General features: G+C 35.4%; 1 protein-coding gene across 3 annotated transcripts in view; it reads left to right on the top strand.

Annotated features, from left to right (window-relative positions):
• The window catches only part of NDUFAF2 (NADH:ubiquinone oxidoreductase complex assembly factor 2), a 243772-nt gene that overhangs the window by 138772 nt on the left and 84730 nt on the right, over positions 1-20270 (top strand). For all 3 annotated transcript variants that reach the window (XM_016431307.2, XM_056824875.1, XM_056824876.1), the window contains one exon: positions 12717-12757. In XM_016431307.2, coding sequence (XP_016286793.1) covers positions 12717-12757 — 41 coding nt within the window. The remainder of the gene's footprint in view (positions 1-12716; positions 12758-20270) is intronic.

The following is a 20270-nucleotide window of genomic DNA, read 5'->3' as shown; positions in this document are numbered from 1 at the left end:
AATAGTTAAAAATCCCTTCAAGAAACAAGTCATTTTAAAATTTGAATGTACATTTTTAAAAGTACAATTTTATCTGTGTGTGCACAGTTTTTTTAAGTTTTAATGAAGACATTTGAGTTTTCTATGCTATAACCATTTCCCAATATGTCTTACACTTTAAAGCCCTCCATTGTATTAAAAAATTAGTTAAGCAATATCAGCTATTACAAAAATAATTTCTGATTGCAGCCTCAATCTTTTGACCCTATGGTCACCCACTTTTCTACCGTGATGGGGGGAAATATGCATATTTATTTCAGGAGATATAAGTAATTTACCATTAATCTAATTTTTACTGATTGATGTATTTTTATACTTTATACAACTTCATATAATAGACCAAATATTATTTATAATCTGTAGAAATTCCTTATTAGAATGTTCACCTGCCACCTCAAAAATGAAAGGAAGATCTTCAGAACTCATATGCCCCTTCTTCCACTAGAATATTAGTACAATGCCTTTATCAGAATTGTTCATTGTTACCCAGAAAGCAAAGAAAGCCGGACCCTAAAAAAATGATGGTCAGGAACCAAAAGGAATAGAATGATGAGAGAAGCCTGGCCTTAGCTAAGCTTTTAGGTGGTATGAGGAGATTTTCCAAATAAGGGTAATAATCAAAAAGAATATAACTCATTTAGGCACCATTTTGAGGACTTTCTGCTTTGGGTGGTTGAGCGGGACCTGGCAGAGCAGAGGCAGGACATAAAAGCTATAGGCTTTATCATTTTCTCATTTCTAAGGCTAATAATTTGTTGTGTAAAGTATATAATTGTTTTAAAATCAATAAGTAAACCTAGAAATATAGATTCTTTAGAAAATAACCTCCTTGCAGTCATGGATTGTTTCATACAATTCCTGACACATGGTAGGTGATTGTAGAATGAATTAATTTTAATGGAGAGCCACAGGTTTTGGACTTAAAAGAGCCCCATGTAGCTCTTGAATTACTATCTACTACCACATTTATTGTAAGGGGGAGTTATAGTGGCACATTATTCTCAAAGAATAATTCTTTTTAAAAAACCCATATTTTCTGTCTTAGAATTAATACTATATGTTGATTTTTCATAAGAGTTGGGAGGGGGGGGGGTGTTAAATAACTTGCCTAGGATCACACAGCTAGGAAGTATCCAAATCCAGATTTCAACCCAAGACCTCCCATCTCTGGGCCTGATTCTAAATCCACTGAGTCACCTAGTTATCCCACAGAAGTTTTTATAAAGCGTTTATTAAAAGTAAGCTGCAAAAAATTCAGTGTCAACTTTTTAGCCACCACCTCAATTCCATTTTATGAGAATACCCAGAGGAAAGGTGCAGATCTTCTTACAATTTATTCCAAATATATTTTGATATTCCACACAAGATACTTAACAAGAAATCATTATTTTCTCATTTCCAGCAGTGTACATAGTATATACATATTTATACATATATATGTTTGTAGAGATAAATAGATAATTATCCAGGAGAATTGAAAAGGTCCCTTTCATATATCTCCATTATATACACAACTGGGGGTGGAGTGGGAGGGTCTACAGGGCATATCCCTAAACATCCCCAGGTAAATACTCATACTAAACTCCTAACAATACTATGTTACACTTGAAAAAGTATCATATCCTGCAAAAGCTTTTTTTGAAAATCTTTCCTTTGAAATGTTTTTGTAAATTTAAAAACAAAATAGATTTAAAAATTTTAATATCCTTTATGGATGTACGGAATTAACAAAAATGTCTTTTTTAGGAGATAGGGCTGCTTTGCTATACTATATTTTCTCATTCCTTTTAAGGAAACAATAGACATTCCTAATGTAATATTGCACAGATGCAGACTACTGATAACCTTTTTATAATTTAATTCTAAATGGTCACCTATTGTATCTAGCAATAGAATGTCTCATTTACCTCCTCGGCTCCTGTTGACAGTGCTTCTGAAAGGATATCAGTCATTTTCAATGACTTTGGAGACTAAGTGATTGCATGCTTCCTGCAGGATTTTACTGCTTTTCTCTTCTGTCCTCCTTTAAAAAAAAACAAAACTGGTAACATTTAGTGATTAATGGGAGTCTTTAATTTGCATGCTCACTTTTACGCTCATTATGGTATGTTATGTGCCAGTAGGAGTATTAAAGTTCAATGAAAATCTCATGCATACTAATGAGAATGCAAATAAGCATTGATGAAAGAGTGCCAGTATCTCAAAGTATGAAATGTCCAGTTATCTTTCTAAATTCCACACAGACAACGTTAGTATTCTAATGAGTACTGAATGTAGGATATACCACATATATAATTAGCAATGGCAAGATAATTATACCATTGAAAATTGGATATAGGCTCAATTTCAGAGGGGAAAATGCAGTCATTTGGCATTGCTCCATACATATACTTCCTTTTCTTCCTAACCTTTGGCTTCTTTAAGAAGGACCTGGGAAATAAATGAACGTTTACATTGAAATTTTCAACTGCAACTTTCCCTAGATTTATAAGTGAAAAATAGTGAACAAGCATCAACTATCATCACAGTTATAACAACATAATTTCAATTATTAAAGTACTATGCTGGTAGATGTGGGAAGAATTTTCCAGCAACAACATTCACATATTTATGTAAATTAAAGTCATTTTCCATTTAAAATTAAATTAAAGGAAACCCTTGTGATTTTAAAATCTCCTGGAAACTCAGAGATAGGATGAATCTTGGAAACCATTTAATCCAACTTGTACAAACTATTATTGAATTGAATCTTCACTGCAAAATCCATGGCAGAGTATCATGACATGGGCTACATATTTTCCCTGATAGTGAATGTTTTCAATAGCTTCATGTGATCATACATGCCTGTGATCACAGCTTCCAAGGAGCTAAGGCTGGTAGGTTTCTTGAGTTTAGGAGTTCTGAGCTTCAGTAAACTTTAAACTGATCAGGTGTTCATACTGAGCCAATCACTAATATGGTAAACTCCAGGATCAGGGAAAGCATCAGTGTAACTATGGAGGAGTAAACTAGTATGTCACAATTTCCATAGTTCTCCCCATTGAAATAGACCTTATAAATGAATGTTCCATTTCTAACCTCTATAAGAGAGGTATATCTGGTAGAGAAGAAGGGGAAGAGGTGCAGAAACAAAGAAAACAAGCATTTATATAGTGCCTTCTCTGTGGCAGACACTGTGCAAAGTGCTCTAAATAAATATTATTTCATTTGATCCATTTATCTGTTCTGTAGTTGAGGAAACTCAGATATACAGAGTTAATTGATGTGCCCAAGGTCACAAAACTAGTAAGTGTCGGAGGCTAGATTTGAACTCATGTCTTCCTGATTCCAGTCCTAGCACTCAGCCCACTGAGCCAACAGCTGCCTCTAATTTTAGATAGAAAGAAAAAATCACTAAAGTTTCTATAGTTCTGTAAACTTAACATCATGATATAAACATAAACATTAACAATCATGAAAGAATGTTGTTGAACTTAGCCAGTCTAAGAACACAATGCCAACCATCTCTAAGAAAAGTACATTTTGTTTGTGTTTTCCCAATTCGTCTTTGACCACACCAGATTCATGATCCATTTCTCCCTATCTTGAGAAAGCCCATTACTGTTATAGTTTTATAATATATGTTTATTTCTAGTGAGACTATATATTTTGGGCAAGTTCTTTATAGCTTATCAAATCTTTCAAATGTTTGTTATACTCCTAAACTAAAGCTGCCACATGGTGCTACCATTTCCTAAAATGGTCTAAAATATTTTGGACAGTTACTGTTGAAGTAAAATATTTCCTATTTTTTCCAAATAACCCTGAATAATGAATATGCTCTTTTTGTACTTACTGTTAAGTTGCTTTGGCTGTAATGGTGATGAATTTAGACTGTACTATCTACATTCATTTACCTTATTTTCTTTGTATCCAGTGATAAAACTTAGGAAACCACTCTCTAGAACTGAGAGAAGCACAGTCTAACTCCCGAATTTTTTTCTTCTTTGCAAAATTAACTGACTAAGGCTTAGGTTAAACCCATATTATTGGTCTCATTATTCTCCTCTACTTACTAGATGAAAAGTATTCCTTATAAACATGCTACCTGATAGTTTGTTATTTGTTTTAAAAAAATCACTTGTACTCATAATTTAGAATTATTATAATACTTGTAGTAAAATAAGTTCAGTAGATTTTTTTCTATTCTCATAACCAAGTGGGTAGCCATTTATGGGATGATGAATTCTTTTGGCTCTGGGAAAATAATTAATCCTATAGATAGAACTGCTGTTCAGGATGGATAGAACAATGATAACCAATGATAGAGGGCAGGCAGGAGGTGTTTATTTTGCCTCTGCTTTCTTTGCCAAGGATAATTATCTCTGTATTGGAAAAGAAAGAAGAATGACTAATAGGGAATTGATGTTCATGATAAGTTCAATATGTAAAAAATCAATTAAAATATATTTTAAGAAAGAAAGGCTATGTATAAATGTTATGCTAAAATATCTATAGCAATACTTTTTACAAGGTACTTTCCCATCATCTGGGAAATGGCCAAGTAAGCTGTTGTATATGAATGTAAAGCAATGTTATATAAGGCAGTGATGGTGAACCTTTTAGAGACAGTGTCAGGCCCTGCCCCCAACCCCCAGACCAAGTGCTATGCTCCTCCCCCCAGAGATTGCATGAAGTTCTCCTCCTTCCCACTGACTGTCAGGCACACCTTGCCCTCCTCCTTACTCCACACAGGGGAGGGAGAAAGTACTTCCATTGGGCTTCTGGGAAGAAGGGTGATTGAAGTGAGGAATGTCCTCAGCAAGTGTAGTGAGCCACCCACCTTACTCCCTGTGTGCTCCCATTGAGCTTCTGGGCAGCGGGTGGGGCATATGAAGAAATATCATCAGGTGGAGAGGGAGAGGGGAGTAGCTCTGTCCCACTCCCTCTACCTTTCTAGTAACGAACTTGGGGTCTGGTGGGGGGGGAGTATCCGGGGAAAGGGTGGCTCACATGCCCACAGAGAGTGTTCTGCATGCCATCTTTGGCCCATGCCAAAGGTTTGCCATCACTGTTGTAGTGCCATAGGAAATGAGCCATAGAGATAATTTAGAGAAACTTGAGAAAACTTGTCTGTACTGAAACAGAACCAAGTAAATAAAATTGAAAGTAAAATGTACATATAAGTACAAAAATGTAAGGAAAACAACCCTAAAAGACATCAGAACTTAGTTCAATATATTTGCCTTTATTCCCTCTGAGGCCAGGGGGATCAGACATCTCTCCTACATCAAAACAGCAGAGTACAGGTATAGAGTGATGCATATGCTATTAGGTATGTCAGTTTGTTTTGAGTAATTGTATTTCTCTATTAAGAGGAAAGGTTCTCAGAAGGTTGGTACTGGGAAGTGACAGTGAATTTACTAACAGTTATCAACATTTTTTTTAAGGTATAGAGAATGGGAGTTATAGAAATGTAGAATTTAACTCTTTAATTTTGGGGGGAAAGGAAACAATAAAATCCACAGACTAGAACCTTTGAACTTTATTTTTTTTCTGGCAAGATTCTTGAATGTATTAATTGAAGAATTCTGTTTTTTCACAGAACTAACTAGCATGGATTCCCAAAGAATAGGTCAAATTAAGCTTATTCCTATTTTCGACATAGTTACTAGACTACTGAATCAAGAACAGAACAAATATTTTAAATAAAAATTAACAAAGCATTTGACAAAATCTTTCATGTTCTTGTGGAAGGCTAGAGATGTGTGCTTCTTGTTAGTACAATAAAATAGATTTAAAATACATTACTAGCATGACTAGCTAAGACTAGCATGAAGAGTCTTTAATAGTTTGATTTCCACTTGGAAGGAGATTGTTGGGTGAAGTGGCACAGAAACTTTGCTTTGACCATTTTTATCAGTGATTTGCATAAGGCATAAAAAATGAGTTTGTCAAATTGGCAGAAGATGAAGAACTGGGCTGTCCAGTTCTTGGATAGCACAGTGCCTGCCTGCAACCAGGTTTAGAAGTACCTTGACACTTTAGAAAATCAGTCAGCCTCTACTAAGGTGGCATCTAATAAGGATAGATGTTTAGATGTTTTAGCCTTGGGATCAGAAATGTAAAGTGAAGGAGATGTGACCAGACACCACTCCAGTTCATCTGTAAAAGGTCTGGAGGTTTTACTGGACTACAAAGTTCATATGGGCATAAGTATGATACAACTGAGGAAGAGAATACCATTTTAGGCTACATAGGTAGGACTTCCAGGACTTGGGAGGCTAGTAAAAGTGTTTCATACATTTTCTTGCCTTCTACTTGATGCTGAGCTAGTAATGATAAAAAGTTACAAATAGGTGAAATTAGGATTAATATGAGGAAAATTTTCCTGATAATTAGAATATTATGCAAAGTAGTTTAGACTGTATCAGGAAGTGAGGTGGAGTCAGGAGGGCTAGCGTTTAAATTCCATCACTGGACACTTAACTAGTTATATGACCCTAAGCATGCCATTTAGCCACTATCGGCCTCAGTTTCCTCACTGTAAAATGGAGATAATAATAGCACCTAACTTTCAGGGTTGTTGTAAGGTTCAAATGAGATAATTTTTGTAAAGGGCTTAGGATGGTATCTGGCACATAGATATTTTATAAATGCTTATTTAAAAAAACATATGTGGGTTCTCTTGACTAAAGGTCTTTAAAAAGAGTCTTGACCAAATACTTGGGTACAGTGTAGGCAGAGTTATATTCCCTTGTTTGGATTTGACTAAATGGCTGCCATTGAGGTACCTTCCAGCTCAAATTCTGACTCTGAAAGCATGAAGTTCACCGGAAAGAGTACATTGAACACAAATAGAATGGAAAGTGCCTACAATATTGAATATCTTTCTAAGGATTAACCAAAGTAATTAAAAATAAAAACCTTTTAACAGAATAATTTGCTAAATTTTTCTAAAAGTAACTTTATTTTTAAGAAATTAGTACTAGCACCAGGAGACTGCTGGCTTTAGCTTCTAGCCATAGAGACATTTGAAAATTTTAATATATTACTTCCCCTTCTGTAAAGAGTCTTGTTTCTAGTAGGCTTCAATCCCTGCTGAAAAGAAATATACATATATATGAAATTTTAGCAATAATAATAACAGTGCTAATCTTGAGGACATTGATAGATTAAGTGTCATGATATTTGAAAGATGGAGCATATCAAATGCTTAGAAAAGAATCACAGACTTTATAATTAAGGAAAAGCCTACAGAGAGAATGTCAACTGCTGACCTCTATGCTTATGTGAAGGACGTCCTTGATGAAGGTTATGCAAAGGGAACAGATAGACTGCATCCTTATACTTTACTGAAATATGTAGGGAAAAAAAGATCCCATTCTGCTTCTTGATTGTTGACTTTAAGATAGCATTTGATTCGGCAGAACCAATGCTATCTTAGTTTTACTTTCCAACAAGGTATTTCCCCCATACATATGTTAAAATCATGTAAGAGTGTAGCTAGGTGGTTTAATGGATAAAGATCCAGGCCTAAAGTCAGGAAGACCTATAGGTTCAAATTTAGCCTCTGATACTTCCTAACTGTATGGCCCAGGGTAAACCATTTAACCCACATTGCCAAGCCTTTGCTGCTCTTCTATCTTAGAACAAATGCTTAATATTGATTCTGGCAGAAGATAAGGGTTTTAAAAAATCACATTAAGAGTAAAGATGTAGCAACAAACATTATTGGACATTGAGAGAAACATAAAACAAAATGTGTACTTATCAGAGGTGTTTGTTAACTGTTCTTTATATTGATTTAGAATCCTGAACCCTAGAGACTACATTTCCCACAATCCCCTTTTCCTTTTCCTGTCATGTGTCATTGGTTAATTTGGTATTCAGTTTCTACTTCCTCCGCGCCCTCTTTGGCTGGACCAGTGTGGAGGAAGGCAATTGCTGGTTAGGTTTCTCTGATTTTTTAATTTCTCTTTCCTCTAAGTTGATTTTTTATAAATAGTATTAAAATAATACTTGAAATATAGAATATTAATTTTAACCTTTACAGTTGGTGACTTATGAAAGTATCTGAACTGAGAATATTTTAAGGACTCCTCTGCCAGGAGTTTTCAAACCCTGCCTACTGCTGGGCCTCCCCAGCTGTGGCTCATTGCCCTCCTCACTGCTGGGAACTGCTGCCTCCAGCAGCTGTATTTTCCACCCTGGCCTGCTGTTGCTCTCCTACTGACCCAGCTACTTTAGTTTGGGGGACTTGGTGGAGAAGTGGCTCCTCACCCACATCCTGGAGAGCAGACTGAATCAGCCTGATCATCCATTCCTGCCTGGAGCTTGGCCAAACCCCAGCTAAGTGGCAGGCTCACTCCTCCTCCACTGCCTTAAACTGCTACCTCAGCCTTGCCACCCCTGGACCACCCCAGTGCTGACTTGACCTGACTGCTCCTGCAGCTGCCACACCCCCACCCTTTCTGCCCTTTCTGCCAACCCCTTCTCCTGTTCCAGCTTGTGAGTATAACTCCTAACTCCACCCCAGCTCAGAGGGGAAATCCCTTTCCCCACCTAGTAGCTAGTTGCCTCCTATCGTCTACAAAGATCTTTGCCTTGGCAAGGGGTTCATGTCTGGTTTTCCTACACCCCAACTTACCTTACTTCCATCTCTCTCAGCCTCCACTGGGTTTTGTAGTCGTATACTCCATTTTGGTTTCTGGCAGTCCCTAACTACACCCCTTATTCCCAAACCCACCCCTAACCCCTCCCTATTGTAGTGCTGCCTCTTGACCACTAGAGGTCAACATTGAGCACTGATTTTTACCCCCCATTTTTTCCTTTTTTTCTCCTTTTTCTTTTCTTTTCTCTCCCCCCCCCCCCTTTCCCTGCTTAGCTACTGTGGCTGTTTGCTGCACCAGAGGGCAACAACAAATAAATAAATAATTTTTTCTTTTTTTTTTTTTAGGGATAAAAATTCAATAGTCATAAAAATAAAATAAGCTAAATACCTTCACCTTACTCTACCCCACCCCTTATAATAATAATTTTAAAACTAAATAAAAATATATACTTTTTTTAATCAAAATGCTAAGCAACATAAATGCTACTTTGCATGAAAGTCTTCTGCTTTTTTCCCAATTAGTGACAGTTAAGATTCTGAATTACCACCTTCTCCTTATACTCCTAGGAGATTTTATTTTTTCTGATCTTCAATATTAAGACAAAAAATTTTACTATCCTAGAGATTAAAGCAGAAATGCAGGTCAACAGGCAAATTCAATCAGAAGAACATTTTGAATGTTCTTCCATGATCTAATGAAAAATACTGATCCCATCCAAAACAAATCTGAATTTTGTGAACCTGTTCCTGAACCACAAATAGTGGACAATTCTATTTCTCCCAAAATGGAGATGAGACACCTCTCTCATATATACCGGGTACAGACCAATCTCTCTCTCATACTCTGCCATATCTCTCTCATGCTCTACAACTCCTAGCTGATCTTACCTCCCCTGATCCTTCTTCTAATCCCCCATCCTGTCCTGTCCCTTTTCCCTCCCCATGATCAGTCCCAGTTCTGAAGAAATCTCATCCTCCAAACATACCTGTTCCTACCCATGTTGCCTCTGTATCCCCACAGTCACCTTTTAAGGAACCATAGCAATCGATTGATTCCTGTAAATATCTTTTCCCCTTAAGGGAAATGCCTGAAATAGGACTCAATGGGGATATGGTAACACTAAGACAGCATGTACCTTTCACTCCTCAAGAAATTAGAGAATTACAATACAATATACCTTCTTTTGAATGCTAACCTATTGTGGTATTCAAGAAAATGGCTGATATTTTATCAATATGACTGGTCCTATAAGGATGTTGAGAATTTGCTCAATACTTTTCTAACAAAACGTGAGAAAAATAAGATCATCTCTCCTGTTGACAAGGTCCAGGGGCATGGTACAACACACTGGCCTGTTCAGGATTCTGAATGGAATTATAACAGTCCCAAGGACCGGTTGCAATTAAATTGTTGTAGGAAGGACATTATAACAGCAATGCAAGAATGCTCTGAAAATACAGAAGCATAGACCAAATTTGAAAGCCTTTTATAATCTGGTGATGGGACACCCTCACAATTAATGGATAAGCGCATTGAGCTTGGGGGTCAGTACCTATACCTTGATATTTCTAAAGACGCAGATATTAAGCAAATAAAGAGTCATTTTGTCAACAATTCTTGCACAATGGTCCACTATTATTTTAAGATGCATTGCCCATGGCGGCCTCAGATGGACCTTGAAAAGTTGAAGAAAACTTCTGCTTATGTCTTTAAAGGCCAAAAAGAAAAACAGAAAGAGGCTAATAATGTCACAGAAACCTTGAAAAAAGAAATCAAATCTTTAAAGGATAGGTTTGATAAACAAGACAAAGGGTATGATACTCAACCAATGGCACTAGCCCCTGTCCACGAATCTATCAGTCCCCTACCTGCTGCTTCGGTCATATGAAGGGCCACATCATTACAGAATGTAGGACTTTGTTTCAGGCAGTAAAAAAATATCCACTGGAAAAATTATCAGAGAAACAATCATAGAAATAATAATTATATTGGTGATTTCAGGAATCGTTACTTTAGAATGGATAATAATAATTCTAAGAACATAAATCAGGCACCTGACAACTCATACCAAATTACCCCACAGCAGTATGTTTTGAGTGGAGCTCGCCACCGAACCACCCAGGGTGCTACTGCCCCTCAGGGGGGAGCCCAAGGAACTACCCAAAGATTATGAAGATGTATGGGGGAGGGGGGATTAGGGCATAGGAATCAGAGGATACAACCTTTAATTTTCCAGACCCTGATGTCTTACTGTCTGTTGTGCCTATCCATTGCCCCCCCCCCCCCATCTGATAAGCCCCATGTAATATTGAAGGTTACTAACACCTATTATGATTGTCTTTTGGACAGTGGAGCTTCCCAGTCTGTATTGAAGAGTATGCTTGATTCAGATTGCACTGTCTGTAGGACCCCTTAGTGTGGAACATTCTTTCCTCTTAATGTCTGACTCTCCTATAAATGCAAGCTTAGGGCCACAATAACTTGTTCTCCAGATGGCTCTATGACACTGGAATTGCCTGAGGAATCCTTAACTTTACTCCCTATACTTTTTTCATATGCTCATGAAATGAAGGAGACTCTTGTTTTTGAGATCCCAACTGATATACCTGAGTCTCTTTGGGCCACATCATCTTCTGATTTTGGCCTACTTAAATCGGCTGTCCCTGTCCAAATTCAAACAAAATCTAGCAGCTAGGTTTCACCAGACTACCAATGAGTATCAGGATGCTTTGGGAGGTTCCTGTTTTGCTTAAATGAGGATCTAATTGAATGCTGATGGTTGGGGAAAAGGAGGGAAAGATAAGGAAAGGAAGGGAAGGAAGGTAGCCTGGAGTCTCCCGCTGCAGCAGTAGGGAAATTGACCAGAGTTTCCTGGTAGGTAGACTAGAGAGTAAGTTAAATCAGGCTAGACTCCAAAGTAAGTTAGGTGAGTTTATTTAGGGTCAGTAAAGAGAAGTTTGGGAAAGTCAGGAAAAGTTTGATCTGCGGCAACTAGGCAGGGACTAAAGCTCTCCACCTAGGTTGAGGGATAAAGGCACCAAAACCCAGGCTTCTCTCCTCTTTTAGTCTCCCACAAAAGAAGTAGGAGGTGTCAGAGGAAGTTTCAGTGGAGAGTCCTGGGAGATGGAGTCTCCAGGGCTTAGGTCCACTTCAAAATGCACAATACATTGCAAACCTTACTGAAATGTCAACTGTGACAAGCAGTTGGATGTACAACCTGTAGTTTTATGACTAAGCATATATATTTTTGGGGTAGATATTGAATCTGGCCTTAGAATTGTATAGAAAGCAGAGAGTAGATTTTATTGTATTTGGGAAGTCAGGCAATGCTTATAATGAGCCCAAACTCCTCCCTGAAACAAAAGCCCTTTTTTTTTAACATCATTATTCTACTGGTGATATTATATGATTGTTGGTCAATCAAAGGACAGTGAAGCAGATTCACAACAAACATGAGTAGGCTACAACATCTTACCAAAGAAGAACTGGGCAGAAAAGATTTAAAGAATGCCATTAGAAAGCTTTTTTACTGGAAAAGCACATGAGACAAGTCTTTTAGAGAGAATAAGAGGAAGCAAATGAACAACCCCACTAGCAGTACCCACACAAACTTAAGAAATCTAGGGGAAGTTTCCTCCAGCTTGGTGAGGGTACCTTTTCTGGAGATGTGATAAGAGATCTACAGAAGTCAAGAAGTGGGTGGGTTGCAGTCATTCCCAGTGAAGGAAGGACTCAACATCAAATAGGTCATCGATCTTTATAATATTGAAATCACAATATTTTTATGAGGAAAGTATTTGTCCCAGCCCCCTCAATTTAAATAATACCCAAATAAGCAGAATTCAATTACAATCATATAGTTTGCTTTAAGATTCATTTTAATGACATAGGGCCTTAAACTTAATTCAAACTACATGAGAATGTAGCTCTCAAGAAATGAGACTAACTTTTCATATCGTTCAAGGTTCGTTCTCATTACTTAATATTGTCTCTTTCCATTGCAATTGTGATTAATTTTATAAGCAGTTTCCTCCCCTCCCCCTTGAAGTGGAGTAATAATGTTAGTGTTGTTTTTCTTTGCAGCTTGGATTAGGAAAACAAGAAAGACTCCACCTTCCATTGAGGTAAGATTTTATTATGAAAACATTCTAAAAAACACATATTTGGTTAGTATATTTACTCATAAGAAATAAACTGTGCTTATTTTATACTTGACTAAATATTTAATAACATTTGTTAAACATTCTATGGAATTTTGAAATATCAAATGTCAGCAGCTACTTATTCATTGTTTAAATGTAGGTTAGGCAATGTAAAAAATACAGAAATTCCACAAGAAAAATCTTAGTAAAGGTGTTTCAAGAGCACAGTTGTTTGATTTTATAAAAATGAATAATCCATGGTAGATTTGTAGGAAATATGTGGTGGTGTCGTTTTTTCAGTCTTTTTCAGTCGTATCAGATTCTTCATGATCCCATTTGGGGCTTTCTAGGCAGAGATACTGGCATAGTTTGCCATTTCCTTCTCCAGCTTATTCTGCAGATGTCCACACTGAGACAAACAGTGACTTGCCCAGGATCACAGAGCTCTAGTGAGTTTTTGAGGCCAGATTTGAACTCGGGAAGATCAGTTTTCCCAACTCCTGAGGCTAGTTCCAAAAGAGACCTGCTTATAAATTCTATATGTTGGCCACATATTGAAGGATTCATTTATTATCATGATTCTTTGCTAAATGTGTTCAATTAAACACTAAATGAAGGTTTGGAAACAGTGTGTGCATTGTTATAATAAAGAACATTTCCAGATTTTTATATATGGAAATATAGAAGCCCTGCTAAAATATCAGGCAAGTTCATTTCCTTTTGAGCTGCTTTTTCCCAGGTTATAATATGAAAAGCTTTAACATCATTATTATATTCAGACACATCACCCAGTTTTCTACATGTATCATTTGGTAGATTGCTAGATAAAACCCAAGGACAGTGAGGAGCATTGTTGTTTTCAAACTATTCATTCACATTTCTAAACACCTTATTTATATTTATATTTCTTTTCATTATGTTGAGTAACCTCAGTGAAAAATAATATTGAAAGTATGAATTATAACTATTCTTTTACTCATCTCCTACCCCTAAGGCTGAACTGCCATTTGCTTAGCCTACCATACCTAGCTGGCTCCCTACCAGGTTAGGCTATTTTCATATCTGGCCCATATTGCCATCTTCTCCACCACTATCTGTTTATTCTTTTTCCCTACCCCATCTTCTTCCCATTCTATCTTTTCTTCTAGACACAGTAACCAAACCAAGAATGACATTTGCTTCCTAAGGATCAATTAACATCTCTTGCTTCACAGTTTCTTTCTGCCTATCATTCCCCTGTGTGTTGCCCTTTCCTTATTTGAACATAAGATCCTTAAAAGGAGAAACCAATTCATTTTTGGTATTTATATACGTATCACTTAGCCCAACAGCTAATATATAGAAAACACTCAATAAAGAAATGCTTTTTTCATTTATTGCTTTGATCCCTAGATGAGGTTTGGGCTTTAACAAAGTACAATCAGTTAAGTGATTAACAGATCTGGTTCTGAAAATTAGATTAATTCAGTTTTACTTCTAAAATGTTTTGAACTTGTATTCATATGAAATTATACATCTGTATAAAGAGAAAAGTGTTTGCATAGATAAGAAGTTACAGTAGATTCTCATCTCTTTCCTACTCACCTCATTGTAGCTTGATGTGGAGCAACCAGGAGGACATTTAACTTAGAGTTTTCGTCTTGGTTGAATTGCTTCAGTTAATTTAATGCTATCTTAGAAATATTTAAACATAAATGAAATCAAATCATTTTGAGTGTTTTTGAGCTGCTCTGAATTAATGCATTATACCATGTAAAGGAAATTATCAAATTACACATAAAATCATTCAGTCTTCTGACTGTTAGAGCATTATATATAGCTATAGCTCTTTATTAATTGCCACTAGAAACTGGTCAGAAATATTTAAATGTTACTTTCAACCATTTTTATACAAGTTTGAATTATAGGCTAATTAAGTCTGTGTTACAGCTTTTAGTAGCTTTGCAATTGAAAATTTGTGACTTTTTTTACTGAAATTCAGTATGGCCACAATCTTTCTGAAAATCACAGACCTTCAAAAGGTTAGCTTTTGCTGGAGTAGTAATAAAAAGCACCCACAATTTTTAAAAGTTTTATCTACTTGTGACAATGTATTGCTGTTTCTCAGTAGAAATGAATTGCTGCTTGTCTTTGATAGACTGATAGTCTGATCTCAGGCCTGTTGTATTCTTAGCACATTTCTTTTCTTCTTATTTGACTTTTCTGTCTTTTAAGAAAAGGGATAATGTGGCCCTAGAAAAATAACATGCTATTCCTCATTTATTTTTAGGTCTATGAATGTTCCCAGGTATTTCTTCTTTCAAAGTAACATATGTTAGGTTCATAGAAAATATAAAACTTCATCAGAATAATGAGTTGATTTTTGAGGTATAAATCACTCCAATCATCAGTCAGAAACTCAAGCACTATTTTGTCTTCATATTTGGGCTAAGATCCAGATTAGAAAAAGTTCAGGAAGTTGCAGTGGAATCCAAGAATTTTTATTCACATTTCCAAGAAGGCTTTGACAAAAATTATCTTTTCTCTCTCCACTCTTAAAGAACTATTACTAAAGAACAATAAAAATATTTTTGTACCTCAAACCATAGTTCTAGGTCTTTGGTCATATTTACTTGTAAACTGAAGATTACTGCAGATCACATTTGTCGTGATTTTGGTTTTTAAAAAGTCAGCGTGAGAGCTTTAAGTTTACAAGGAAATTTTGTATATGGAGTTAAAGCATCCCTATTTTATTTCATCTTGAAGTATGCCAGATTTTATTCTCAATGCTGTTATCCTAACAATGATGAAACATAGCTTTATCTACATTCATTTGCCAAACTTTTTTGTGTTGATATATACTGTTTCTATGGTAATAAGGAATATTTACATTGAAAATATATATCTTATCTGATACATGTTTTCTGTATTTTAATGTTTAAATATATTTTCATATCTTCATATATCAAATGCCAGCATAAATATATTTAGGTCATGGAAATGGTTTGTAAATATACATTGTACAAGCAATATAATATATAATAACATATGGTATAATGATAGAGGCAGTTCAGCAACCTTGTGGAGAGCTGGGCCTGAAATCAGGAAGAAGAATTAAAATCTTGCCTCAGTCACTAGTAAGCTATCTGATTTTGGTCAGGTCATTTAACCATTGTTTGCCTCCAGTTCCTCATCTGTAAAGTGGGAATAATGATAACACCTGCCCTCCAGGGTTGTTGTGAATATCAAAAGTGATAATATTTATAAAACATTTTGCAAACTTTAAAATTATTATATAAATAAATGCTAGCCATTAGTAACAATAATTAGCTTACTGTTATTAATATGACTTTTTAGCCATCTAATATGTGAACAAATGGTTAGACGAATGTTTCTTTTACAAATATTACAAAAAAATTACAAAAAAAATATTTACAGCAATCTTAATTAAGAATGAAATTTCACAGAAAGGAAAGAAACTTTGATATTATATAGGTATTCTGTACAATTAAATATAAAGTGTTCTTTACCATTTTGTCAACCTGTTTGTAGGTTACCAAGTTCCCTTAATTTTCTAATACTGATGTCTACTAATATTTCAATAGATTGGATTCCTTAAAAACAATTCTTTTTCATTGTAGTTTGAATTTATTATAAAGGAGGTTAAACATAGTATTATAGGTAATGATACCCTAATCTTTTCTCTAACTTTGAGATAGAAATCCATGTAGAAAAAAAAATAAATTATGATGGAAGGTAAGAAGACCCCATTACAGAAGAATCAGAAATCTCTAAACGGTATGACTTTAGGATTTCTTTTTACCTATAACATCTGGAGGTAATATTATATGTAAAAGATTAAGTGGTAGTTTGACCTACATGGTTGGCTAATTCAAGAACTCCACTATAAAAGATTACATATTAACATGTAAGCAAATTCAGAAATCAGTTGTAGTTGCCAAGCTTTATATAGGGCCCATATTTCAAACACTTATAGAAAGGAGGCCTGAAATGGACTTCTTTAAATTCATCAGACCCAAGCTTGTTTCAGCAAACTAGTTTTCAAGCTCTCCCAACTATTAGGAAATTTTTAGTGCCTAATGTTTAGCAGGCATTATATATGGCAGTGGAAATACCAAACCAAACAAACAAACCAAAAAACAAAGTCTTTGCCCTTAAAGACCATATAGTTTTTCAAAAGAAATGAAATGAATATATATATATATATATATATGTGTATATATATATATATATATATATATATATATATATATATATATATATACATATATATATATATAAATATTTTTGAATTAACTATAAATTAAGTTTTTCAAAGGAGGAGCTAGTTTCTGGGCAAGGGTGAGGTGGGGGTGAGTCAGGAAAGTTCTCATCTAGGACAGTCCTTGAACTGAACTTTGAAGGCAAAGTGTTCTAAGAGGTGGAAATGAAGAAGGAATGTATTTCAGGCATGGGGAATAAACTTTGCAAGGCATGGAAATGCATGGCATGTGGAGTGTGGATCAAAGAGTAGAGTGGTGAGGAGTAACATGTGTTAAGCTTTGAAAAGATGGCTGAAACCAGATCATGAGGGGCTTTAAATGTCAAATCAGGAATTTCTTTTTTATCCTAGAGGCAACAGGGAACAATTGGAGTTCTTTTAAGTAGGAGAGTGACAGTGAGAAATATCACTTTGGCAAGCTAAATGGATACTGATTTGGAGAGGACAGAGATTTAAGGCAGAGAGTCAAATCAGGAAGCTATTTTAGTAGCCCAAGTGAGGTGTATCATTTATTGCCAATTTGACCTTGGGTGTTCAGCTTTTTCTCTGAAAAGTGAAGGATAATTTTTATAGTTCGTTTTTATAGGTCTAAATTTTTGATCCTCAGATCTTACTTCTTTACATAGAATGTTCGCCATGTTAATAAAGAAGATGAATGTGAGAAATATTGCAGAGGTTAGATCAACAGGACTTGAAAATTGATTATATATTAGGGAAGGCAAAAGGAAATAAAAAGGAACTAGAAGAATGGTGGTGATATCAATAGAAATAGGGTAGTTGATTCAGGGAAAGATAATGAAGTCTGTTTTAGGCAAATTGAGATTAGGTGCCTATGGGACATCCATTGTGAAATACCAAATTGGCCACTGGTAATACTGGAACTCTGGAGAGAAAGTGGAGCTTATAAGGATGATATTAGAAAATAAATATTGTTTTATTAGTTTAGAGATAAAAAGTAGAGTGACTGGCTTGAGAAAGAATTGGAGTTTGAAGCAGAGCTGAGAGCATGTCGATTTCAAATGTTGACAGTTATAACTGTTTTTCATTGTCAGTTACTCTCTCTGGCAGTTGGTCTCTGGCAGTTGACAGAGACACACACACTCACAGACTCTCTCAGGGCTGGAAGAGGTAACATCTTTGCCTCTTTCTCTGTTTGAGGGAAAGACCTGAAGGAACTTAGTGTTTTCTTTTTTCCAACTTAGGAAACACTATTGACTAGACTATCTTTTTCTGTCTTCATAAATTGGCTTATATCTGAGAAGACCAAAGAAAGATCTGGTCTTTGGTTTGGACTCTTGAGTCTATTAAGACTCGAGTCCTAATGTAATTCTTGTTGAGACTTAAGAATTACAAAGATAATAATGGTAGTTTTATTTAAAATAGTATAAATTTGGGTTAGTCAGATCAGGGAGGATTAGAGTAGTCTGTGAAATACAAGAGAAGCGGTTCTTTGCAGAACCAGGAAGTTTATTTGGGTAGATTTAGAATCCCTTCGAATTAGAAATTTTTTATCCTTATATATTTCAATAAAAATGTTATTTTTTATAATGAGTCTCTTTAGCATCCTTGTGCCTGGCCCTGAAGGGAAATTCACGTTTGAAATTCACTTTACTTTATCACTGAAGATACTTTTGATTACATCTATCAAAAGCATCTGAACAGTTTTGAACCTGTATTGACATAGTTTTTCCATCTATTTTTATGTAACTCGCCATTATCATTTTTACAAGCTGAATATATAAATATGAGTGTTAGCTGCATTGAAATTATAGTTGAACTCAATTGAAGCTAATGAGATTACTGGATAAAGAGAAGATTAAAAAAGGGCCCAGGACAAACTTTTGATTTATACCCACTACTAGAATGTGGAATATAGATGATGATATACATTGAGAAGAAGGAGCCAGTCAGGAGGATGATAACTCAGAGAAAAGAACAATGTCATGAAATCTCAGGGTCTCCAGGAAGTAGATGGTGATCAGCAGTATCAAATTCTGCAGACAAATATAAAGTGGCTATATCTAAAGATATGCTATGAGATTTAGCAATTAGGAGCTAATTAGTAAAATTCAAGATATAAATTTAGTTAAACAATGTGGTCTAAGACTAAATTTCAAGGTACTGAGGAAGAAAAAGAAAGGAAGTGGAAGCATGGAGTATGGGCATCTTTTTCTAGGAGTTTGGCTGTAAAAAAGGGAAGTCAGTTATTAATATGTTGTCTTGAGAATGATAGGATCTTTTGAAGTTTTTTAATGTAAAAAGGTAATGTAGGTGTGTCTTAGACAAAAATAATTGAAGCAATAAATAGGTAAAGTTTGAAGATAAGAGAGAGGTTATCATTATGGGAACAATCTACTGGAATATAGTGAAAGAAGATGGAATCATGGTTACTTCTAGAAAAGTTGGTCATGAGAAGAGCCACTTCTTCATTGGAAACTGGAATAAAAGAGGAAGAATAGAAAATGATGGGTGATAATAAGGTTTTAAGATGGAGATTAGGGGAGAAGTGGGAACACAAAAGAAAATTATTACAAGTTGTTTGTTTACCATCCATTGAATCAAGTACCTAACTAGATAAATTCAACAGATATGCATTTATTCAGTGATTACTGTGTGCATCACTTATCAAACAAAAAATTTTGTGTAATAAATTTGTGTAATCAAAGGAGTAATGTCAATCTAGGTAAAATATAAAGAGATTTATGTTTTCCAAAGGAATCCACCTTTGGCATTAAAGGATGCTCAGCACTGAATCTAAATGTAAGAGAAATTCCCTAGCATGGTGAGTTCTTTCTTCCAGATTCTTTGGTTTGTGGTTGATATACTGGTTATACAGTAACCTTGAAACTAGGATCTGTAATCATTTTAGATCAGCCTTACGTTCCACATTGGAAAAGCCATGACCAATCCTCAATTGCCAGAGTATGACATGAAGTTAGATAGACACCCTCATTAAAAAAAGTGTACACACACACACACACACACACACACACACACACACACACACACACACACACACACACATATATTGGACAGAAAGTATAAAAGGATAATAAACTGGCCCAATAATTGACCAGGAGACATAGACAAAAGAGTTTATTGCATACAGGAAATTATACAATGCTTTCAATTATGACTATGGAACTTTAAACTCAAATTCTTAAGCATCCTTTCAGGTTGCTTCTGCATTTCCTTTATGTTCAGTATCGTCTTACATAGTCTGTTAGGATTTTG

This window comes from Monodelphis domestica, chromosome 3 (genome assembly GCF_027887165.1).
Source record: "Monodelphis domestica isolate mMonDom1 chromosome 3, mMonDom1.pri, whole genome shotgun sequence".
Classification (NCBI taxonomy): domain Eukaryota; kingdom Metazoa; phylum Chordata; class Mammalia; order Didelphimorphia; family Didelphidae; genus Monodelphis; species Monodelphis domestica.
Note: the sequence above shows the minus strand (reverse complement) of the source record. Positions and strands in the feature narration are given on the sequence as shown.